Raw genomic sequence first — 18,479 nt, forward strand, 5'->3', positions numbered from 1 at the left:
TTCTTGCAGTAATGTTGAATCCAAAATTCTTTTTGAAGGATGAATAAACTTTAATCAGTACAGCTTGGCTTTCTTGAAGGATCCTATGAAGTGGCCACTGAATCTCCTTTCCTCCTTTATACTTGAACACTAACCTTTCAGGTAGGTTTCTATATGCATCAATTCCTCTCACTTCATCTAGTTCATCTAGATAGAGGTTTAGATCAGAAAATTCTTTGATGTCACACAAGTACATGTAATCTCCCCTATTGACTTTGGACTGAGCTTTGACTACAGATTTGGATTTGAGAGGTGACAGCTTCACTTTCTTGACTGCTCTTGACTTTGTTCTTCTTGGCTTGTTAAGGATTGGTAGATTGAAGTCAGGAATTGGTATGTTCTCCCATTCTATTGGCTCATCCTTGGGCACAATAGGTTCACCATGAATATTCCTGTAGGGATCCACCACCCTGATATCTTCAAATACCACAGAGGGTTTTGATGCTTGAGTTGTAGATGGTGTGGATTCCTTAGAAAATTGATCTTCCAATTCCTTGTCAACAATATCCAGTTTCCTTTTAGTTCTTTTATCCAATTCCTTGATTCTTGGAGATTTCTTCTGTTGTTCAACTTGCTTCTTTGATTCAGTATTTTCAGATGGCTGAACATGAATTTGTTGTGATGAATTTACAGCATGTAGCTTGTCCAAGATAGAAATTTGCTCTTTCTTTTGTTTAGTCTTTTTAGCATCCAGAGCAACTTGCTTCTTTTCCTGCTTTAATCTAGCCTTTTCTTCTCTCTTTGCTTGAGCAAATTGAGGATGTCCAGCCACCACACAAATTTCTTTCCCATTCCTGAAAATCTTGGCAATTCTCCTTTTAGAAGCTGAATCAGCTGGATCTTTGTAGAAAGAAATTGATCTTGACAGAAGCTACTTTTCATCAGGCTTAGGTGTCTCATACACAGTATCCAAAGGGTTCTTCAATGATGATTTTGAGTAGTTTACCCTTGGTTTTAGAATTGTTTCAGCCTTTGGAGATTTGATGCAGGAAGGCTGTCCTATTTCCAGATAATTCATGCTCATCTCATTCACACTAATTTGCTTGACTTGAGAGTGATGGTTGGCTGACTTAACTGGCTTCTTGACAAGTTCAAACTTCTTCTGTATTTCCTCATCAATCTTCTCCCAGTTGAGTAAATTCAACTTCTCCTTATCAGCTGCTCTAATGTTGGCTGCTGCTGCATTGATCAGATCTATACTATCTGTAACTGATGGCTTTGAGGTAGTAATTGAAGGCACAATTACTTTACTGATTTAAATTTGAAGCCTCTCCACCTCACTTGGTCCTTTCTCCCCCTTTTTGTTATCATCAAGTTGAGTAGAGGAGGGAGTTTGAGCAACCACCAGTTTTTGAAGTAGATCTGTCTGTTGGGCTTGATGAAGATGAATGGCAGTTAAAGATGCTTCCATGGATGACATTCTTATGTCCAAGGCATCTATTTTGGTTGACAGATCAGAATTTTTCCTTAATTGCCTCTTGATGTCAAGCATTGTAGCTTCTGGAAGTTTAGAATCTATCATGTCTGAAAGGGCCTTCTTCATCTCCTCAATATCACCCTTCATGGTCTTTACATCCCTGGCATGCTGGAAGCCCTGGATTTGTTGAAGTTGCAGGGAGGCTAGCTGTGCCTGAAGGAGCTTCTTGCTGCTGGCATTAGTAATGGTTTGAAGAGCAGTATTTGTCTGATTAATTAGCTGGATCAGGGTTGTCTTGAAGTAATGCTCATCACAGTGCTTGGAGAAAGCCCATGATGGCATACCTGATCTTGAACTTGAGCCTAATTTTGCCCCTATGTCCATTGCTTCATCTTCACTATCCCCACTCCCATCATCAAAGAAATCAGCTGAACCACCAGTCTCATAGTCCACATCACCAGCTGTAGAAGGTAAAGCTGTGATGGCATCATTAGCTCTCATCATGGACTGTGTGGTATACACCAAATTCAGCATCCTTTCTGCATTGTCATTGCCCTGTTCAGCTAGAAGTTGATAAGCTGGAACAGGGTGAGTAAATGCCTCAGCATCAAGGGAATTAGAATCTATAACAGCTTTAGGATGCTGAGATAGTCCTTCCCTGTCTGCATCCTGGACATTCATTGACTCACTAGCAATGACATCCATCCTTATAGCTCCAGTACTTGTATTTCTCTCATTTTCTCTCTTTTGTTGCATCAGGGTCTCACCCTGGCTCCCCACCCTCACACCCTCAGCTTCACCTACTAAGGTGGGACTCCTCTCACTTTCTTTTTCCAATCCTGAAGAAATGGATTGCAGAGTTTCACTCATTTCCTCTCCTTTTTCCTGGGAGTAACCCAGACTCTCACTCAAAACACTCTTCTCTCTCAATCCTAAGAGTGACTGTACAACCATCACTAATCCAAAACCAAAAAAGTCTAAATCTTCTGCACTTGAAATAAATGAAGTTTGAAGCTGTGCAGAGATACTTGACGGATGAGTGATATCCATCGAGTGAGTGGATTTGCTATCCGACGGATAACTGCTGTCAAGCTTATCCGTCGAGATACAATCACTACTCGACGGATGAGCAATATCCGTCGAGAGAGTAGAAATGAATGAGATGGGAATAGAAACTATAGTTGACTCTGTGCTGATGAAGATATTTTGGGCACAGATGATACAATAGTTCCTGAAAGAATTGGCAAGTGAGCCAACAAATCATCTAAAAGATGATGCTCACTTGCACTAGATTCTGGCTTCCCCAACATAGTTAAAGAAGGGGAATCAGGAATTGATGTGTTTATCATATCCACATCCAGAGAATTCGTTGGTGAGTTTGGTGTTTGTGGTGCTTCTATAACTAGAGATTTTGGTTCTGACTCCATATTTATTGGAGCCACATCAAACTGAATTTGTGAAGGTGCAGTGATTGTGTCTTTAGCACCAGTTTGCACAGTGTGTGTACCCTGTGCATCCCCAATGGTTTTTGATTTCTTTTTTCTGGCATAAGTTTGGGGTGAGCTTGTTTCCCTAACCCTCTTGGCTTGTGCTCTTGGTTGAGAGTTTTGTTCAGTAGCTACATCCTTTTGGGAGGATGCAGCTAGAAATGAGCTTTTGTCCTTTTTAAGCACTGCAATTTGCTGGGAAACTGCAGTGAGGCTAGGCTGGGATTCACTCAACTCTCCAACCTTGTTCTTGGGGTTTCTTTTATGTTCACTCCTTCCCTCACCTAACTTACCCTCCTTCACACTCCCCTCTTTGGCTTTAGTGGATTTTTCAACTGGCATCTTTTGGGAGATACCAGAGGGGGTTTTCTTTGATTTGGATTTTGAAATAATTATAGGTTTGGTAGCTTGGGTAGGCAACTGTCTGGTCATTGACACAGTTGCCACATCCACACTTGAACTCAAAGAAATTGTTGAGGTTGGAATAGTTGTAGGAATAGGTGAACTTACCTCACTTACCTGAGGTGCTTGCATTACAGGAAAGTAGAACATTGGCACATCCTTGTGACGATTGGCCCTATTCAAATCTGCAATGAGCCTTCTCTCTTGAACCCAATAATCTAATTTGTTGTTAGGGTTCTCAAGCACAATCTCTTCACAAAGGTCGTTAGCTAACATCATAAGAAATCTAGCATAATACACATTCTTACCTCTTTTATTTAACTCTCCAAGTTTAAATCCTAACTCAAACAAGACAAGGTCACTAAAATTAAAATACTTATATGTAACTAGCATGTAGAGCATGTTAAGCATGGAAATATTCACTGAATCAAAATTATTGATCTTTCCTGAGAAAACCTTTGTAACTACATCACACATGAAACTTCATTCTTTCCTAAGACCCATTCTCCTAATGTCACTCAGTTTAGAAGTAGGAAGTGCATAGTTCATGGAATTAAGCATATTGATTATATCAGTGTCAGTGTGTGGTGAAGTCACATTATCATCAGGAATTTTGAAACATGCTTTTATCACATCACTATTGATACAGAATTCTTTACCTTTAATGGTGAGTGTGATGGTCTTATCTGTAGAGTTGTAGGTAGCAGTGGTCCACATCTCTTCAACAACTTCACAGAAGATTGTGGGTGATTCCAGCATGGCATAATGAGCTTGCAATTCCTCACAAAGTCCATCATCTTGTGATAGTCACCAGATTGCTGAATACCCTTGTTAACCAGTGCAGTGAAATTGTCCTTCTCATAAATGAACCCAGTTTGAGACATAATCTTTACAACAGGTGCCATTGTTAGAGAATAAGAGCTTGAAGAGAAAGAGAGTAAGTGCTTTGAGAGAGAATGAAATTAGAGAAGTTGAATTGAGAAAGATAAAAGAAAAGCAATTGAAATGAAATAAGCTTTTATACTATCTAAAAAATAACTGATAAAAATAATAAAGTAAAATAAAGTAACCAATAGAAATTGCCTAAAATAGCCGTTTAAAAATAAACTGTAAAAATTCCACCCATTATCCATCGTGTTATGCTTACAAACTGTAAGTATACTCGATGGATAATGTATAGGGAATTAACGGTTGAGATTAAGACAATTCGACGGATGAGGATAAACTGTTATCCGTCGAGACATAAAATATTCCAGAAAGATAATTGATTTTTATTAGCAAATAATATACCGACGGATGATCAAACTCGATGGATAAAGATCACCCGCCGAGATGTAAATTTTGACTTAGCCAAAATTTCATCCAAGACTGAAAAATCAATTAAATTTCTGGCTGCATTTCAACTTGCAAATTAACTCATATAGATTTAAGAGTAATTAAGCATACCTAACTCACTTACCAACCTTGAAAAGGTGGATTCATCCAGTGGCTTGGTAAAGATATCTGCAAGCTGCTTCTCACTTGGAACAAAATGTAGTTCCACGGTACCATTTATTACATGTTCCCTTATGAAGTGGTAGTTGATATCTATGTACTTTGTTCTTGAATGCTGTACTGGATTTTCAGTGATGACAATTGCACTTGTGTTATCACAGAAAATAGGAATCCTCCCAACTTGCAAACCATAGTCTAACAATTGATTCTTTTTCCATAATATTTGTGCACATCAACTACCAGCAGCAATATATTCAGGTTTAGCTGTGGAAGTGAAGACTGAATTTTGCTTTTTACTGAACCAGGACATAAGCTTGTTTCCTAGAAATTGACAGGTTCCTGTTGTAATTTTTCTATCAATTCTACAACCTGCATAGTCTACATCTGAATAACCAGTTAGATCAAAACCAGAATATCTAGGGTACCAAATGCCAAGTTTTGGTGTTCCCTTGAGATATCTGAAAATTCTCTTAATAGCTATTAAGTGAGATTCTCTACGATCAGCCTGAAATCTAGCACATAAACATGTAGCAAACATTATATATGGCCTACTAGCTGTTAAGTACAGAAGTGAGCAAACCATGCCTCTATAACTTGAAATATCCACAGATTTTTCTGTAGTGTTTAATTCAAGCTTAGTTGCAGTGGCCATGGGAGTTTTTGCAGATGTGCAATCCACTACATCAAACTTCTTTAAAAGATCAAAAATGAATTTAGTTTGACTAATGAATATTCCATCACTAACTTGCTTAACTTGTAAACCAAGAAAGTAAGTTAGTTCTCCCATCATACACATTTCATACTTACTTTGCATTAGTTTGGCAAACTTTTTGCAAAGTTTCTCATCTGTAGAACCAAAAATAATATCATCTACATAAATTTGAACAAGTATACTAGAGCCATTAACATTTTTGAAAAATAAAGTTTTATCTACAGTACCTCTTGTGAAGTGATTTTCCAAAAGGAACTTTGATAAAGTGTCATACCAGGCTCTAGGTGCTTGCTTCAGTCCATAAAGTGCTTTCAAAAGATAATAGACATGATCTGGAAAATTTGGATCTTCAAAACCAGGAGGTTGACTGACATAGACTTCTTCCTCCAAATCTCCATTTAGAAAGGCACTTTTGACATCCATTTGATAGACTTTGAAATTGACATGGGCTGCATAGGCTAAGAAGATTCTGATGGCTTCTAGTCTTGCAACAGGAGCAAATGTTTCATCAAAATCTATACCTTCTTGTTGACAATAGCCCTTAGCAACCATTTGGTATCTATTGGATTCTTTCCTTTAGGCTTGGCACCAGCTTCCATACATTATTCCTTTCAAATTGGTTTAGCTCCTCCTGCATAGCTAAAATCCAATTAGGATCCAACAAAGCTTCTTCTACCTTCTTTGGCTCTTCCTTGGAAAGAAAGCTACTGTATAGACATTCTTCTTGAGTTGCTCTCCTTATTTGAACTCTAGAAGAAACATCACCAATGATAAGCTCAAAGGGGTGATCTTTTGTCCATTTTCTTTGTTGAGGTAGATTAGCTCTTGATGAAGAAACCTCATTGTTGTCTTGATGTGTGATTGAGTTTTGATTGTTAGAAACTCCCCCTGAGTTTGTGGATCTTTGATTTGAGAAAGGGGAACTTTCTGTAGGTGATCTATCTTGACTTCCTCCTCCTTTTGATAACCCGACGGATGGTGAATTTTGAGTACCAACGGATGAAACTGGTTGTCTCCCGATGGATAACGCAGATTGCCTCCCGACGGATGAAGCATTATGCAACTCGACAGATATTGAGTTTTGTGCTTCATTGGTAGTAGATTTATTAGCATTATCCTTAGACACTGTTTCTTGATCACTTTCATCATCACTGTCATCACTAACCATCTCCACATTGTCGAATTTGAGGCTCTCATGGTAATCTCCATATTTCAGTCCTTCAATCTTTTTATCATCAAACACAACATGTATTGATTCCACAACAATGTTGGTTCTTAGATTGTAGACTCTGTATGCTTTACCAACAACATATCCAACAAAAATTCCTTCATCTGCTTTAGCATCAAACTTCCCATTTTGATCAGTTTAATTTCTCAGAATATAGCATTTGCAGCCAAAGACATGAAGAAAATTTAGAGTTGGCTTCTTGTTCTTGAACAATTGATAGGGAGTCATGTATCTTGCTTGATTAACCAGAGAAATATTCTGAGTATAGCATGCAGTATTTACAGCTTAAGCCCAGAAATAGGTTGGCAGTTTAGATTCTTCAAGCATTGTCCTTGCAGCTTCAATAAGTGATCTATTCTTCCTTTCCACTACTCCATTATGTTGTGGAGTCCTTGCTGCTGAAAACTCATGCAGAATCCCATTTTCCTCACAAAATGCTCTCATGACAGAATTCTTGAACTCAGTTCCATTGTCACTCCTGATTCTTCTAACCTTGAAATCAGGATGATTATTGACTTGCCTTATGTGATTGATGATGATTTCACTAGCCTCATCTTTAGACTTTAGGAAATATGTCCAAGAGAACTTTGAGAAATCATTTACAATTACTAGGAAAAATCTTTTCGTTGAGATGGACAACACATTGACTGGTCCAAACAAATCCATGTGAAGCAGTTGCAAAGGCTCTTCAATTGTTGAATCAAGTTTCTTCTTGAATGATGCTTTAATCTGCTTCCCTTTTTGGCAGGCATCACACAGTCCATACTTAGAAAACTCCACTAGAGGAATGCCTCTAACCAGTTCTTTCTTTACTGGCTCATTCATTGTCTTGAAGTTTAAATGGGATAGCTTCTTGTGCCATAGCCAACTTTCATCTTGACTTGCTTTACTGAGAAGAAAAGTAACAGATTCTGCATTAGATGAATTGAAATCAGCTAGGTACACATTTCCTTTTCTCACATCAGTGAGAACCACTTTATTGTTTCTTTTATTAGTCACAACACAGGCTTCTGAGTTGAAGGTTACTAAGTTGCCTTTATTACAAAGCTGGTTGATACTCAACAAATTGTGTTTGAGACCATCCACAAAGGCAACCTCCTCAATGATGACATTGTCCTTTGAAATCAAGCCATATCCCACAATATAACCCCTGCTGTCATCTCCAAAAGTAATACTTGGGCCAGCTCTCTCCTTGAACTCTGTGAGCAGGATAGAATCACAGTTCATGTATCTTGAACAACCACTATCCAAGTACCAAAGATTCTTTCTGTTTCCCTGATTACTTGAAGAGCTTGTCTCTGTTTCATCAGAATTGGCCATTAGGGCTAGATTGACATAGCTGACATCTTCATCTTCATCCAGTCCATCTACTGCCCAGTCATTTTATTGTGTTATGAAAGCCCTTTCCTTTTGTTTGAGCAGTTCAAAGTATTTTTGCTTATAATCCACAGGCTCAAACTTTTTCTTGCTGGAATCTGACTTCCTACACTCACTGGCAAAATGCCCTGCCAAGCCACATTTGAAACATTTGAATTTTGATTTATCCACCATGTTTCTATTTGGCTTGGCTGCTCCAAAGTTCTTCTTGAACTTGAGCTTGGCAAATCTCCTGAAAAGAAATGCTAGTTGTTCATCAATGTCCTCCATGTCATCTTGGCTCAAAGAATCTTTACTTTCTACTGCAAGCCCCTTGCCATTGTACTCACAGACCCTTGAAGTTGATTTAACAGCTTCCATCTTCACTTCCTTCTCTTTTTCCAACTCAGCAACTAGTGCAATGGATCCTCCTTTCTTCTTTCCTCTCTCCATCCTCTCATCTTGCTCTATTTCAAGCTCATAAGTTTTCAGGATGCCATACAGTCTCTCCAAAGTAAACTCCTTATATTCTTGTGAGTTTCTTAATGAGACTGTCATTGGTTTCCATTCCTTTGGAAGAGATCTAAGGAATTTCAGATTGGAGTCTTTTGTCTGATAGACCCTTCCATGCAACTTTAGAGCATTTAGTAGTTTTTGAAACCTACTAAAAATGTCAGTGAGAGACTCACTTTCTTCATTATGAAAATGCTCATATTGCTGAATCAAGAGCTGTATCTTGTTTTCTCTGACTTGTTCAGTGCTATCACAGATGATCTGTATTGTATCCCAAACATCCTTGGCAGTTTTGCAGTTGATAATGTTGTCAAACATATCTCCATCAACTCCATTAAACAGGATGTTCATGGCCTTTTTATCCTTGCTGACTTGTTCAATGTCAGGATCAGACCATTCATGCCTTGGCTTGGGGACTGATAGCTCGTTTCCTATTGTTGCTCTCATTGGAACATGAGGGCCTCTTTCTATGCAGTCAACATAGGCCACATCTTGAGAAAGCAAATGAAGATGCATCTTTACCTTCCAATGATGTTAATTATCTTTATCCAGAAAAGGGATCTTGACTCCAACATCCATCTTGTTCATCTTGCCGTATTGTTTTGATCTTTAAACTCTTTGTAAGTTAAGAGCTTGCTCTGATACCAATTGTTAGTCCCTTAACAATATAACAAGAATTACAGAAGGGGGGTTGAATGGAATTCTTGAAACTTTTTCTTCAATAAAAATGTTCTAACTCAAAACACAAGTAATTAAAAACAAGAGTCTTTAAAAACTTTCTGGTGGATTTGAATAATTCCACCAGAGATATATATTATATATCGAGAGAACCCTGTGTGCAAAATGCTCACAGCTGCTTACAACAATTGAATAACTAAGAGTGCAGAGAAATGCTAAGAATTCTGTATACAAATGTTTCTCTGCTATGTTGCTTAGTTCGATAGTTTCTTAGTTGCTACTTCTTGGTTTATATATCACCAAGATTACAAAGTAATGAGACAGGATAATAAAACAAAAACTATCTAGTCTATTACAATGCTACTTCCTTACTCTATTCCAGCATCTTTGAATATCTTCATAATAGCATGGAAATGGCAATGCTTCTTTGTTCTCGAAAACCCAGTTGAATAGGCTACCACATTCCATTTGCATCCACTCGACACATGTGACTGTGTTGTCACTGTCAACAGATGTTTGAATTCTTTATCCGTCGGGTTCATGATCATCCGTCGAGTTATTGATCATCCGTCGGGTTGTTTAGTTGATCATCCGTCGAGTTTATTGTAGTTTATCCGTCGAGTAGCAATGTGGCACTTGACTTCATTTCATTTATGCAGAATTACAAGACATCATTTATGTACAATTAATCAACCTATTCTGCATATCTAGTTGAAGTCAACATGACTTGAATACTACTTACATAATCTATACAATGGTGTATGCAGAAATGTGCTACAGTCTTATTGTTACATAAGCTATTCACTCGATGGATAATGAGTTATCATCCGTCGGGACTATAATGAGTCATCCGTCGGGACTATAAATCTTATCCGTCGAGTGCTACATAATTTCACTAAGTAAAATCTACCAAGGTGTTTTGTTCATGAAATCATCAAGTACACAACATATACACAATACGCTGCATCATGGAAGTGAACTTACGGTTGCAGAAATGCGACCCCTCATCACTTATGATCACTCGTGGCATTCCAAACCTTGTGAATATCTGCTTATGGAGAAAATTCAACACTACCTTTGCATCATTCGTCGGCAGAGCCTTGACTTCTACCCATTTCGAGACATAATCCACTGCCAGCAAGATGTACTGATTATTGCAGGACGAGATAAATGGTCCCATGAAATCGATTCCCCAAACATCAAAGACCTCGACTTCAAGCATCACATTTAAAGGCATCTCATCCTTTCTAGTAAGATTCCCCACTCTTTGGTAACGATCACACTTTAAAACGAACTGATGCGCGTCCTTAAACAGCGTAGGCCAGCAAAAAGCTGCTTGCAAAATACAAGCTGCCGTCTTTTCGCCACCATAATGTCCACCATAAACTGTGGAATGGAAGTCTCGTAATATCCCCTCCATCTCACATAATGGGATACATCTCCTGATGATCTGGTCAGCTCCCTGTCTAAACAAATATGGTTCATCCCACATGTACCACTTCACCTCATGCAGAAACTTCTTCTTCTGAGTTGTATTCATATTAGGAGGCATTATATTGTTGACAAGATAGTTCATAATATCTGCGAACCATGGCTCTTCCTCCTGAACTGCGAACAACTGCTCATCCGAAAAAGATTCGTTGATCAATGTCTTATCATGTGAAGTAGAATCGGGCTTCTCCAATCTAAAGAGATGGTCAGCTACTTGATTCTCAGTACCTTTTCGATCCATGATATCTAACTCAAATTCCTGTAGCAAGAGCACCCAACGAATAAGTCTAGGCTTAAATTCCTTCTTTGAGACCAAATAGCGAATGACAGCATGATCAGTGAATACTGTCACCTTTGTCCCAAATAGATAAGATCGAAATTTTTCGAAACCAAAGAGTATAGCCAAGAGCTCCTTCTCAGTAGAGGTGTAGTTCATTTGAGCTCCATTAAGCGTCTTATTAGCATAGTAGACTACATGAAAAATATTATTCTTGTGCTGCCCAAGAACTGCTCCCACTGCATAATCACTCGCATCACACATCATCTCAAAAGGTTCTATCCAATCAGGTGCCGTAATAACTGGTGCAGTTATCAAACTCTTCTTGAGGGTCTCGAATGCCGCGAAGCATTCATCATCAATTTGAAAGGCACATCTTTCTCGAGCAAGTTGCATAACGGCTTCGATATCTTCGAGAAGTCCTTGATGAAACGTCGATAAAAACCCGCATGAACAAGAAAACTACGGATTCCTTTCACAGAAATAGGTGGTGGAAGATTTTCAATGACTCCCACCTTGGCTTTGTCCACCTCAAGGCCCTTGCTAGAGACTTTATGCCCAAGAATAATGCCTTCACGCACCATAAAGTGACACTTTTCCCAATTGAGCACCAAATTGGTTTCCACACACCTTTTGAGCACTGAACGAAGATTATTTAAACTTTCATCAAACGAATATCCAAAGACGGAGAAGTCGTCCATGAACACTTCGATATTGTTTCCAATCATATCAGAGAATATAGCCATCATGCATCTCTGAAAAGTGGCAGGTGCACCATATAAGCCAAACGAAACTCTGCGAAAAGCAAACGTGCCAAATGGACGAGTGAAAGTAGTCTTTTCTTGATCTTCTGGTGCAATGAAAATCTGATTATACCCCGAATAGCCATCCAGAAGACAATAATACTCATGACCAGCCAACCTGTCAAGCATCTGATCAATAAATGGAAGAGGGAAGTGATCCTTCCTCGTGGCTTTGTTCAACTTTCTATAATCCATGCATACCCTCCATCCTGTGACTGTTCGAGTGGGGATGAGCTCGTTCTTCTCATTTGCTACCACAATTATACCTCCTTTCTTAGGTACACATTACACGGGGCTCACCCAAGAACTGTCAGAAATAGGATATGTGATTCCTGCATCTAGCCATTTCAGAATTTCTTTCTTTACCACTTCTTTTATGATAGGATTAAGTCTTCTCTGTTGCTCAACAATCGGCTTACTAGCTTCCTCTAGCAGAATTTTATGCATGCAATACGAAGGACTGATCCATTTTATATCTGCTATAGTCTATCCGATGGCCGATTTAAATTCTCTCATGATCCTCAAGAGCTTGTCTTCCTCACTACCTGAAAGGTCAGATGCAATAATAACAGGCGAAGTAGATGCATCACCTAAAAAAGCATACCTCAAGTGTTCAGGAAATGGTTTAAGCTCCATAGTAGGTGCTTCCTCAGTAGATGGTTTGAGCTTTCCCTCAGCATTCTTGAGATTAGTATTCCCAAGAGATTCAAATGGCATGTCTAGCTTCCGCTTCCAAGGAGAAGCCTTTAGATATTGTAGTTGCTCATTGCCTTCCTCATCCTCACTGTCAAATTCCCCCACTAAGGCTTTTTCTAAGGCATCAGACATCAGCACATGATCAAGTTCCGCCGTTACCGCATAATTAATCAAATCCACCTTGAAGCACTCCTCATCTTCTGTAGGGAATTTCATCATATTGAAGACATTGAATGTTACATCCTGATCTTGCACTCTCATAGTTAGTTCACCTTTTTGCACATCAATCAAGGTACGACATGTAGCCAAGAAAGGTCGTCCCAAGATTATGGGAATCTTCTTATCTTCCTCGAAATCCAGAATGACAAAGTCTGCCGGAAAGATGAGCTCATCCACCTTTACTAACACGTCCTCCACGATGCCTCGTGGGTATATAATAGAACGATCAGCCAATTATAGAGACATATAGGTGGGCTTTGGATAAGGCAAATTCAACTTTTTGATGATAGACAATGGCATCAGATTGATGCTTCCTCCCAAATTGCACAGGCACTTGTCGAAAGATAACTTTCCAATGATGCATAGAATGGTGAAGCTACCTGGATCTTTAAGCTTTGGAGGTAATTTTTATTGCAGCACAGCGCTGTACTCTTTCGTTAGAGCAACGGTATCAAGGTCATCCAGTTTCACCTTCCTTGAAAGAATACTCTTCATGAATTTCGCATAACTAGGTATTTGCTCCAGAGCCTCAGCGAAAGGTATGTTGATGTGAAGTTTCTTGAACACCTCCAGAAACTTACCGAACTGCTTATCCAGCTTTTGTTTTTGCAATCTCTTAGGAAAAGGTGGTGGAGGATAAAGCTGTTTCTCCCCTGTATTACCCTCAGGCAGAGTGTGTTCAACAATAGTCTTCCTTGATTCTGCCGCTTTCTCCTTTTTCTTTTCTTCTTCATCTATAACTTCAGCTTCTCCATCTTTTGCTTTTTCAGCATCAGCAACTTTTTCAGACCTTAAGGTGACATCCTTGACTTGTTCCTTAGCTTCCTTCCTGCCTGGCACTCCAGTATCGCTGGGAAGTGTGCCAGGTTGATGATTGAGCATGACATTGGCTATTTGACCGATTTGATTCTCCAAGGTCTTGATAAAAACAGCCTGACTTTTGCACAATAGGTTGAGCTCCTCGAAATCAGCACTAGAAGGTGGAGCAACACCTCCTTGTTGAGGATATGATTTCCTTTGAACATAATGATGTGGTTGCTGGAATCCAGGTGGATTAAACTGCTTACTTGTAGGTTACTGATATGGTTGCTGAACAACATTCCGATTATTGCTCCAGCTGAAATTGGGATAATTTCTGTTGTTAGGATGATAAGTAGCTGGCATAGGCTGCTGCGGTCACTGATAATTGTTCACATACTGAACAGATTCATTAACGAGAGAACACTGATCCGTAGCATGAGAGCCTGCACAAAGCTCACAGACCATAGCTATCTGATTGACTCCATAGTTGGCTAAGGAATCGACCTTCAAAGACAGCGCTTGGAGCTGCGCTGCAATAGCTGTAGCTGTATCGACTTCCAGAATACCTGCTACCTTCCCAGGCATCATCCTTTGAGTTGAGTTTTGATGCTCATTTGCAGCCATAGTTTCAATAAGATTATAAGACTCAGTATAGCTTTTGGCCCACAAGGCGCCTCCAGCTGCTGCATCAAGCATGGGCCGAGATTGGGCCCCCAAACCATTATTAAAACCAGTGATCACCATCCAGTTAGGCATACCATGATGTGGACACTTTCTCAACATCTCTTTGTAGCGCTCCCAAGCTTCGCACATAGATTCAGTCGGTTGCTACGCAAACTGAGTAAGAGCACTCCTCATAGCTATAGTCTTTGCCATTGGATAGAACTTCACCAGAAACTTTTGCGCAAGATTTTGCCAAGTAGTGATGGACCCAGCTGGTTCAGAATGTAACCAGTCCTTAGCTTTATCCCTCAGAGAGAATGGGCAAGCCTCATCTTGATAGCCTCATCAGTAATACCATTATATTTGAAAGTACTACAGATCTCGACAAAATTCCTGATATGCATGTTGGGGTCTTTAGTTGCAGCACCTCCGAAAGAAATAGAATTCTGCACCATCTGAATAGTGTCCGGCTTGATTTCAAAAGTATTAGCCTGAATAGCCGGATGAAGGATGCTTGACTGAATGTCATCAATTTTAGGCCGAGAAAAGTCCATAAGAGCTGGATCTGCTGCTGGAACTATATGATCACCCATGATTACTTGTTCTTTTTGCTCACTCTCTTCATCCGAATCTTCAAAATCTATCTTCTCCGGAATATCAAGAACTGAGTCTGTCTCCTCAGCCGTATCTAAAGTCCTCTTGCGAGTACGAGAACGTGTTTGCATAAACGCTCGCTAAAGTACCTGAAACACAACCGGAAACTATAAGTAACACGCCTTAATCAATGAGTCCTAATGGCCACTGGTGGTAAGTACATAAACTAAACAAATACGCCGAGTCCCCGACAGCGGCTCCAAAAACTTGTTAGGCACAAAACACGCGCTAGTAATTCACGCAAGTATACGCGTTCGCAAGTAATATAGAATAATTTCTAGTTCGTTCCTACAGAGACTCAGACTGATTATGTTCAATTACCGCTTACTCACCAATGTATAATTACTTCTCAATGTCAAGACAATAACACTTAAGTTGATTAACTAATTATTAACTATAATTAACTACGGGAATTAAAACACTTAATTGACACTTGAATTAACAATATTAAACACACATGAGATCATAACTTTATTACTACTTCCTTCAATAGTTATTGTTATTACCCTTAGCATGTAACGGTGATGATATTAATCGAATAACACGAAACTGATAAAAGCCAACTTTCGTTGTACTAATACCATTCTACCAATCATCCACAATTAAGATAGAAGTTGAATAAACATCAATTATGTTGAGACCCTATATGTCTACAGAAAATGACAACATAACAATTTAAGCACAAGTTATTCTTTATGATTACATAGGGAAAGTAAAACGGTTAGAGTTACCCACTAATCATGCATACACATACATGAACCTATGCTAGCATGGCAAGTTCTAAACCTCAAGATCCACCATCGCTTCACAAGAGATTAACAGACTATATTATAAGTTCGCGACGTACATAAGACAAATAAGCACAACCTATGCTAGATATCATACAATCATCACACACTAAGGTATTAAACAACTAACTAAAGAAATCCATAGTAAATCCTTTACGACCCCATGATCACGATTAGCCCATGATAGAACTCATCGTCACCATGGGTTCATATGAAAACATGATAATAACATACAATATAAACTAATAAAAATACTTATTAAAACCAGAGTATGTCACAAGAGTAATAAGGTTCAAAGTATATAAAACTAGCATCCACTGATACAACGAATAAAAGAATCACAAGAAAATGTATGCTTCCTCTTCTTCGTTGCGATGTGCTAAAACGGTCTTCTTCCTTCTCTCCTTGCTCCTTGCTTAATACCACACACTTTGAAACGTCTCTGAAAACTACTTATATAGAAACCCACAAGAACCAGCCATCTCAGAAGTCCACCAAAATAAGGATTGTAAAAATCAGTATTAATTTTCTCGACCCCGGGCGGCCTCCCCAAATGCCTGAGCGGGCGCTCCAGCTCCCAGGCGGCCGCCCCAGCTTCCTGGGCGGGCGCCCCAGCACCTTCTGGAAAATATAAAATTCTGCTCCTGATTTTTCTGAATTCTGCTCCGAACTTCCCACAACCAATGCCAAGCACTTCCCTAAGCTTATTTCGATGAATTCTTCCTACATATGCAAGTTATACCCTGAAATGCAAAAACACTAGAAAAACGTATGAAATACACAAAATACTTGACTTCAAGGCATCAATTCAAGCCATTATAAGACGTTCTAAGTGGTATAAAATGCCACTTATCAATCAATGCTAGGGCCACTTATCAAAGATTAGTAAACAAAATGTTTAAGAGGAAGATGGGGAAGATGATAAAGGTGTACGTGGATGATATGCTTGTAAAATCTAAGAGGGCGGAAGATCACATAACAGACTTGGCTGTGATGTTCCATATTTTGAGAAAGTATAAGATAAAGCTGAATCCTCAGAAGTGTGTGTTTGGCGTGGAATCAGGAAAATTCTTGGGATTCATGGTTAACCATCGAGGGATTGAGGCGAACCCGGAAAAAATCAATGCTCTGTTGGACATGAAATCTGCCACCAGCGTTAAACAAGTGCAAAGCCTGACGGAAGGATTGCGGCTTTGAATCGATTTGTCTCAAAGTTGTCAGATAGATGAAAGGAATTTTTTAAGGTAATTAAAGGGATAGAGGTCCGCACCGCTTATCCTCTCCAGCATATTTTACATAAACTAAAATTATCGAGAAGAATGTTAAAGTGGGAGATAGAGCTGGGACAATTCGATTTGGAATATTTCCCTCGTACAACAATCAAGGGACAGGAATTGGCTAATTTCATACTTGAGTTTGACTCTAAAGTAGACAATAAGGCTATAGTGTTGGCAGAACCTTCTTCACAAGGAAATCCTCCTGCTAATGTGAGATAAGAGTTCCCACACCCTTGGTGGATCTTACATGTTGATGGGGCTGTGAATAATAATGGAGCAGGTGCCGGGATTGTTTTGGTCACCCCGGAAGGGCATCGTTTGATGAGTTCCATCCACTTCAAATTTTATGTCACTAACAACGATGCTAAGTATGAAGCATTAATCAATGGTTTGAAAATAGCTCTGGAAGTGGGGGTTGTGAATTTGATCGCTCAGAGTGACTCAGAGTTAGTGGTAAACCAAGTCAACGGAGGTTTCCAAGCCCGAGGACCTCACATAGAGTTATATATGAGATGTGTGCAGCGTCTACTGGAAAAGTTTGGAAGTGCCAGGCTAGAAGGTGTACCGAGAGAAGAAAACAGCAATGCAGATGCCTTGGCAAAGATGGGGTCGCAAATGGACAGCGTCCAACTTGGACAAATTCCTTTGGGGATTTAAGAAATCCCAAGTATTCCAGAAGTAGGGGTGTTCCAGACACGGGAGATCCCACAGGAAAATTGGATGACTCCCATTCATAACTATATTCGAAGGGGAATTTTTCCAGAAGACAAGTTACAGGCTCGATGCCTTCGCTACCAGGATGCGAAGTACGTTGAATATGATGGAGTATTGTATAAGAGAGGGTTTAACCAACCACTGTTATGCTGCACGGATCTGGAAGAAGGGAATTATATTCTTAGGGAGGTGTACGAAGGAATTTGCGACAATCACTCTGGGGGTGGTTCGTTGGCATTGAAAGTCCACAGACAAGGATTATACTGGCCAACTATGAAAGAAGATGCCTTCAAGTTTGTTCGATCTTGTGATCGCTGCCAGCGATTCGCTAATTATTCCAATGTCCCGGCAACATCTATCACTTCGTTGGAAAGTCCTTGGCCTTTCGCCATGTGGGGGATTGATCTCATTGGAGAACTACCCAAGGCCAAGGGGGTGTGAAGTATGCTGTGGTGGCTGTTGATTATTTTACCAAATGGGCGGAAGCTATGCCACTGACCACAATCACGGCAAAGAAAATCAAAGATTTTGTTTTTAACTCCATAGTCTACATGTTCGGTATTCCATATAAACTCATCTCAGATAATGTGAAGCAATTCAATAGTAAAGAGCTAAGGAAGCTTTGTGAAGACTTGAACATCAAGAAAGATTTTGGTGCGGTCTACCACCCGCAAAGCAATGGTCAGAAAGAAGCTATAAACAAGATTATCAAACACACTTTGAAGGCTAAGCTAGAAGAAAAGAAGGGAGATTGGCCGGAGGAGATTCCC

General features: G+C 39.5%; 1 protein-coding gene across 1 annotated transcript; it reads left to right on the top strand.

The window, feature by feature from the left end:
- Window positions 1–17,715: 17,715 nt before the first annotated feature.
- LOC141714319 (uncharacterized) lies at window positions 17,716–18,150 on the top strand. The gene has a single exon (XM_074517844.1). The coding sequence runs from the start codon at window positions 17,716–17,718 to the stop codon at window positions 18,148–18,150; it is 435 nt and encodes a 144-aa protein (XP_074373945.1).
- The last annotated feature ends 329 nt before the right edge of the window (window positions 18,151–18,479 follow it).

The sequence above is a fragment of the Apium graveolens genome, chromosome 3 (assembly GCF_009905375.1).
Source record: "Apium graveolens cultivar Ventura chromosome 3, ASM990537v1, whole genome shotgun sequence".
Lineage (NCBI taxonomy): Eukaryota > Viridiplantae > Streptophyta > Magnoliopsida > Apiales > Apiaceae > Apium > Apium graveolens.

Coding starts and splice junctions, on each gene's coding strand:
- LOC141714319 (XM_074517844.1), top strand. CDS start 17,716: ATGACTCCCATTCATAACTATATTCGAAGGGGAATTTTTCCAGAAGAC.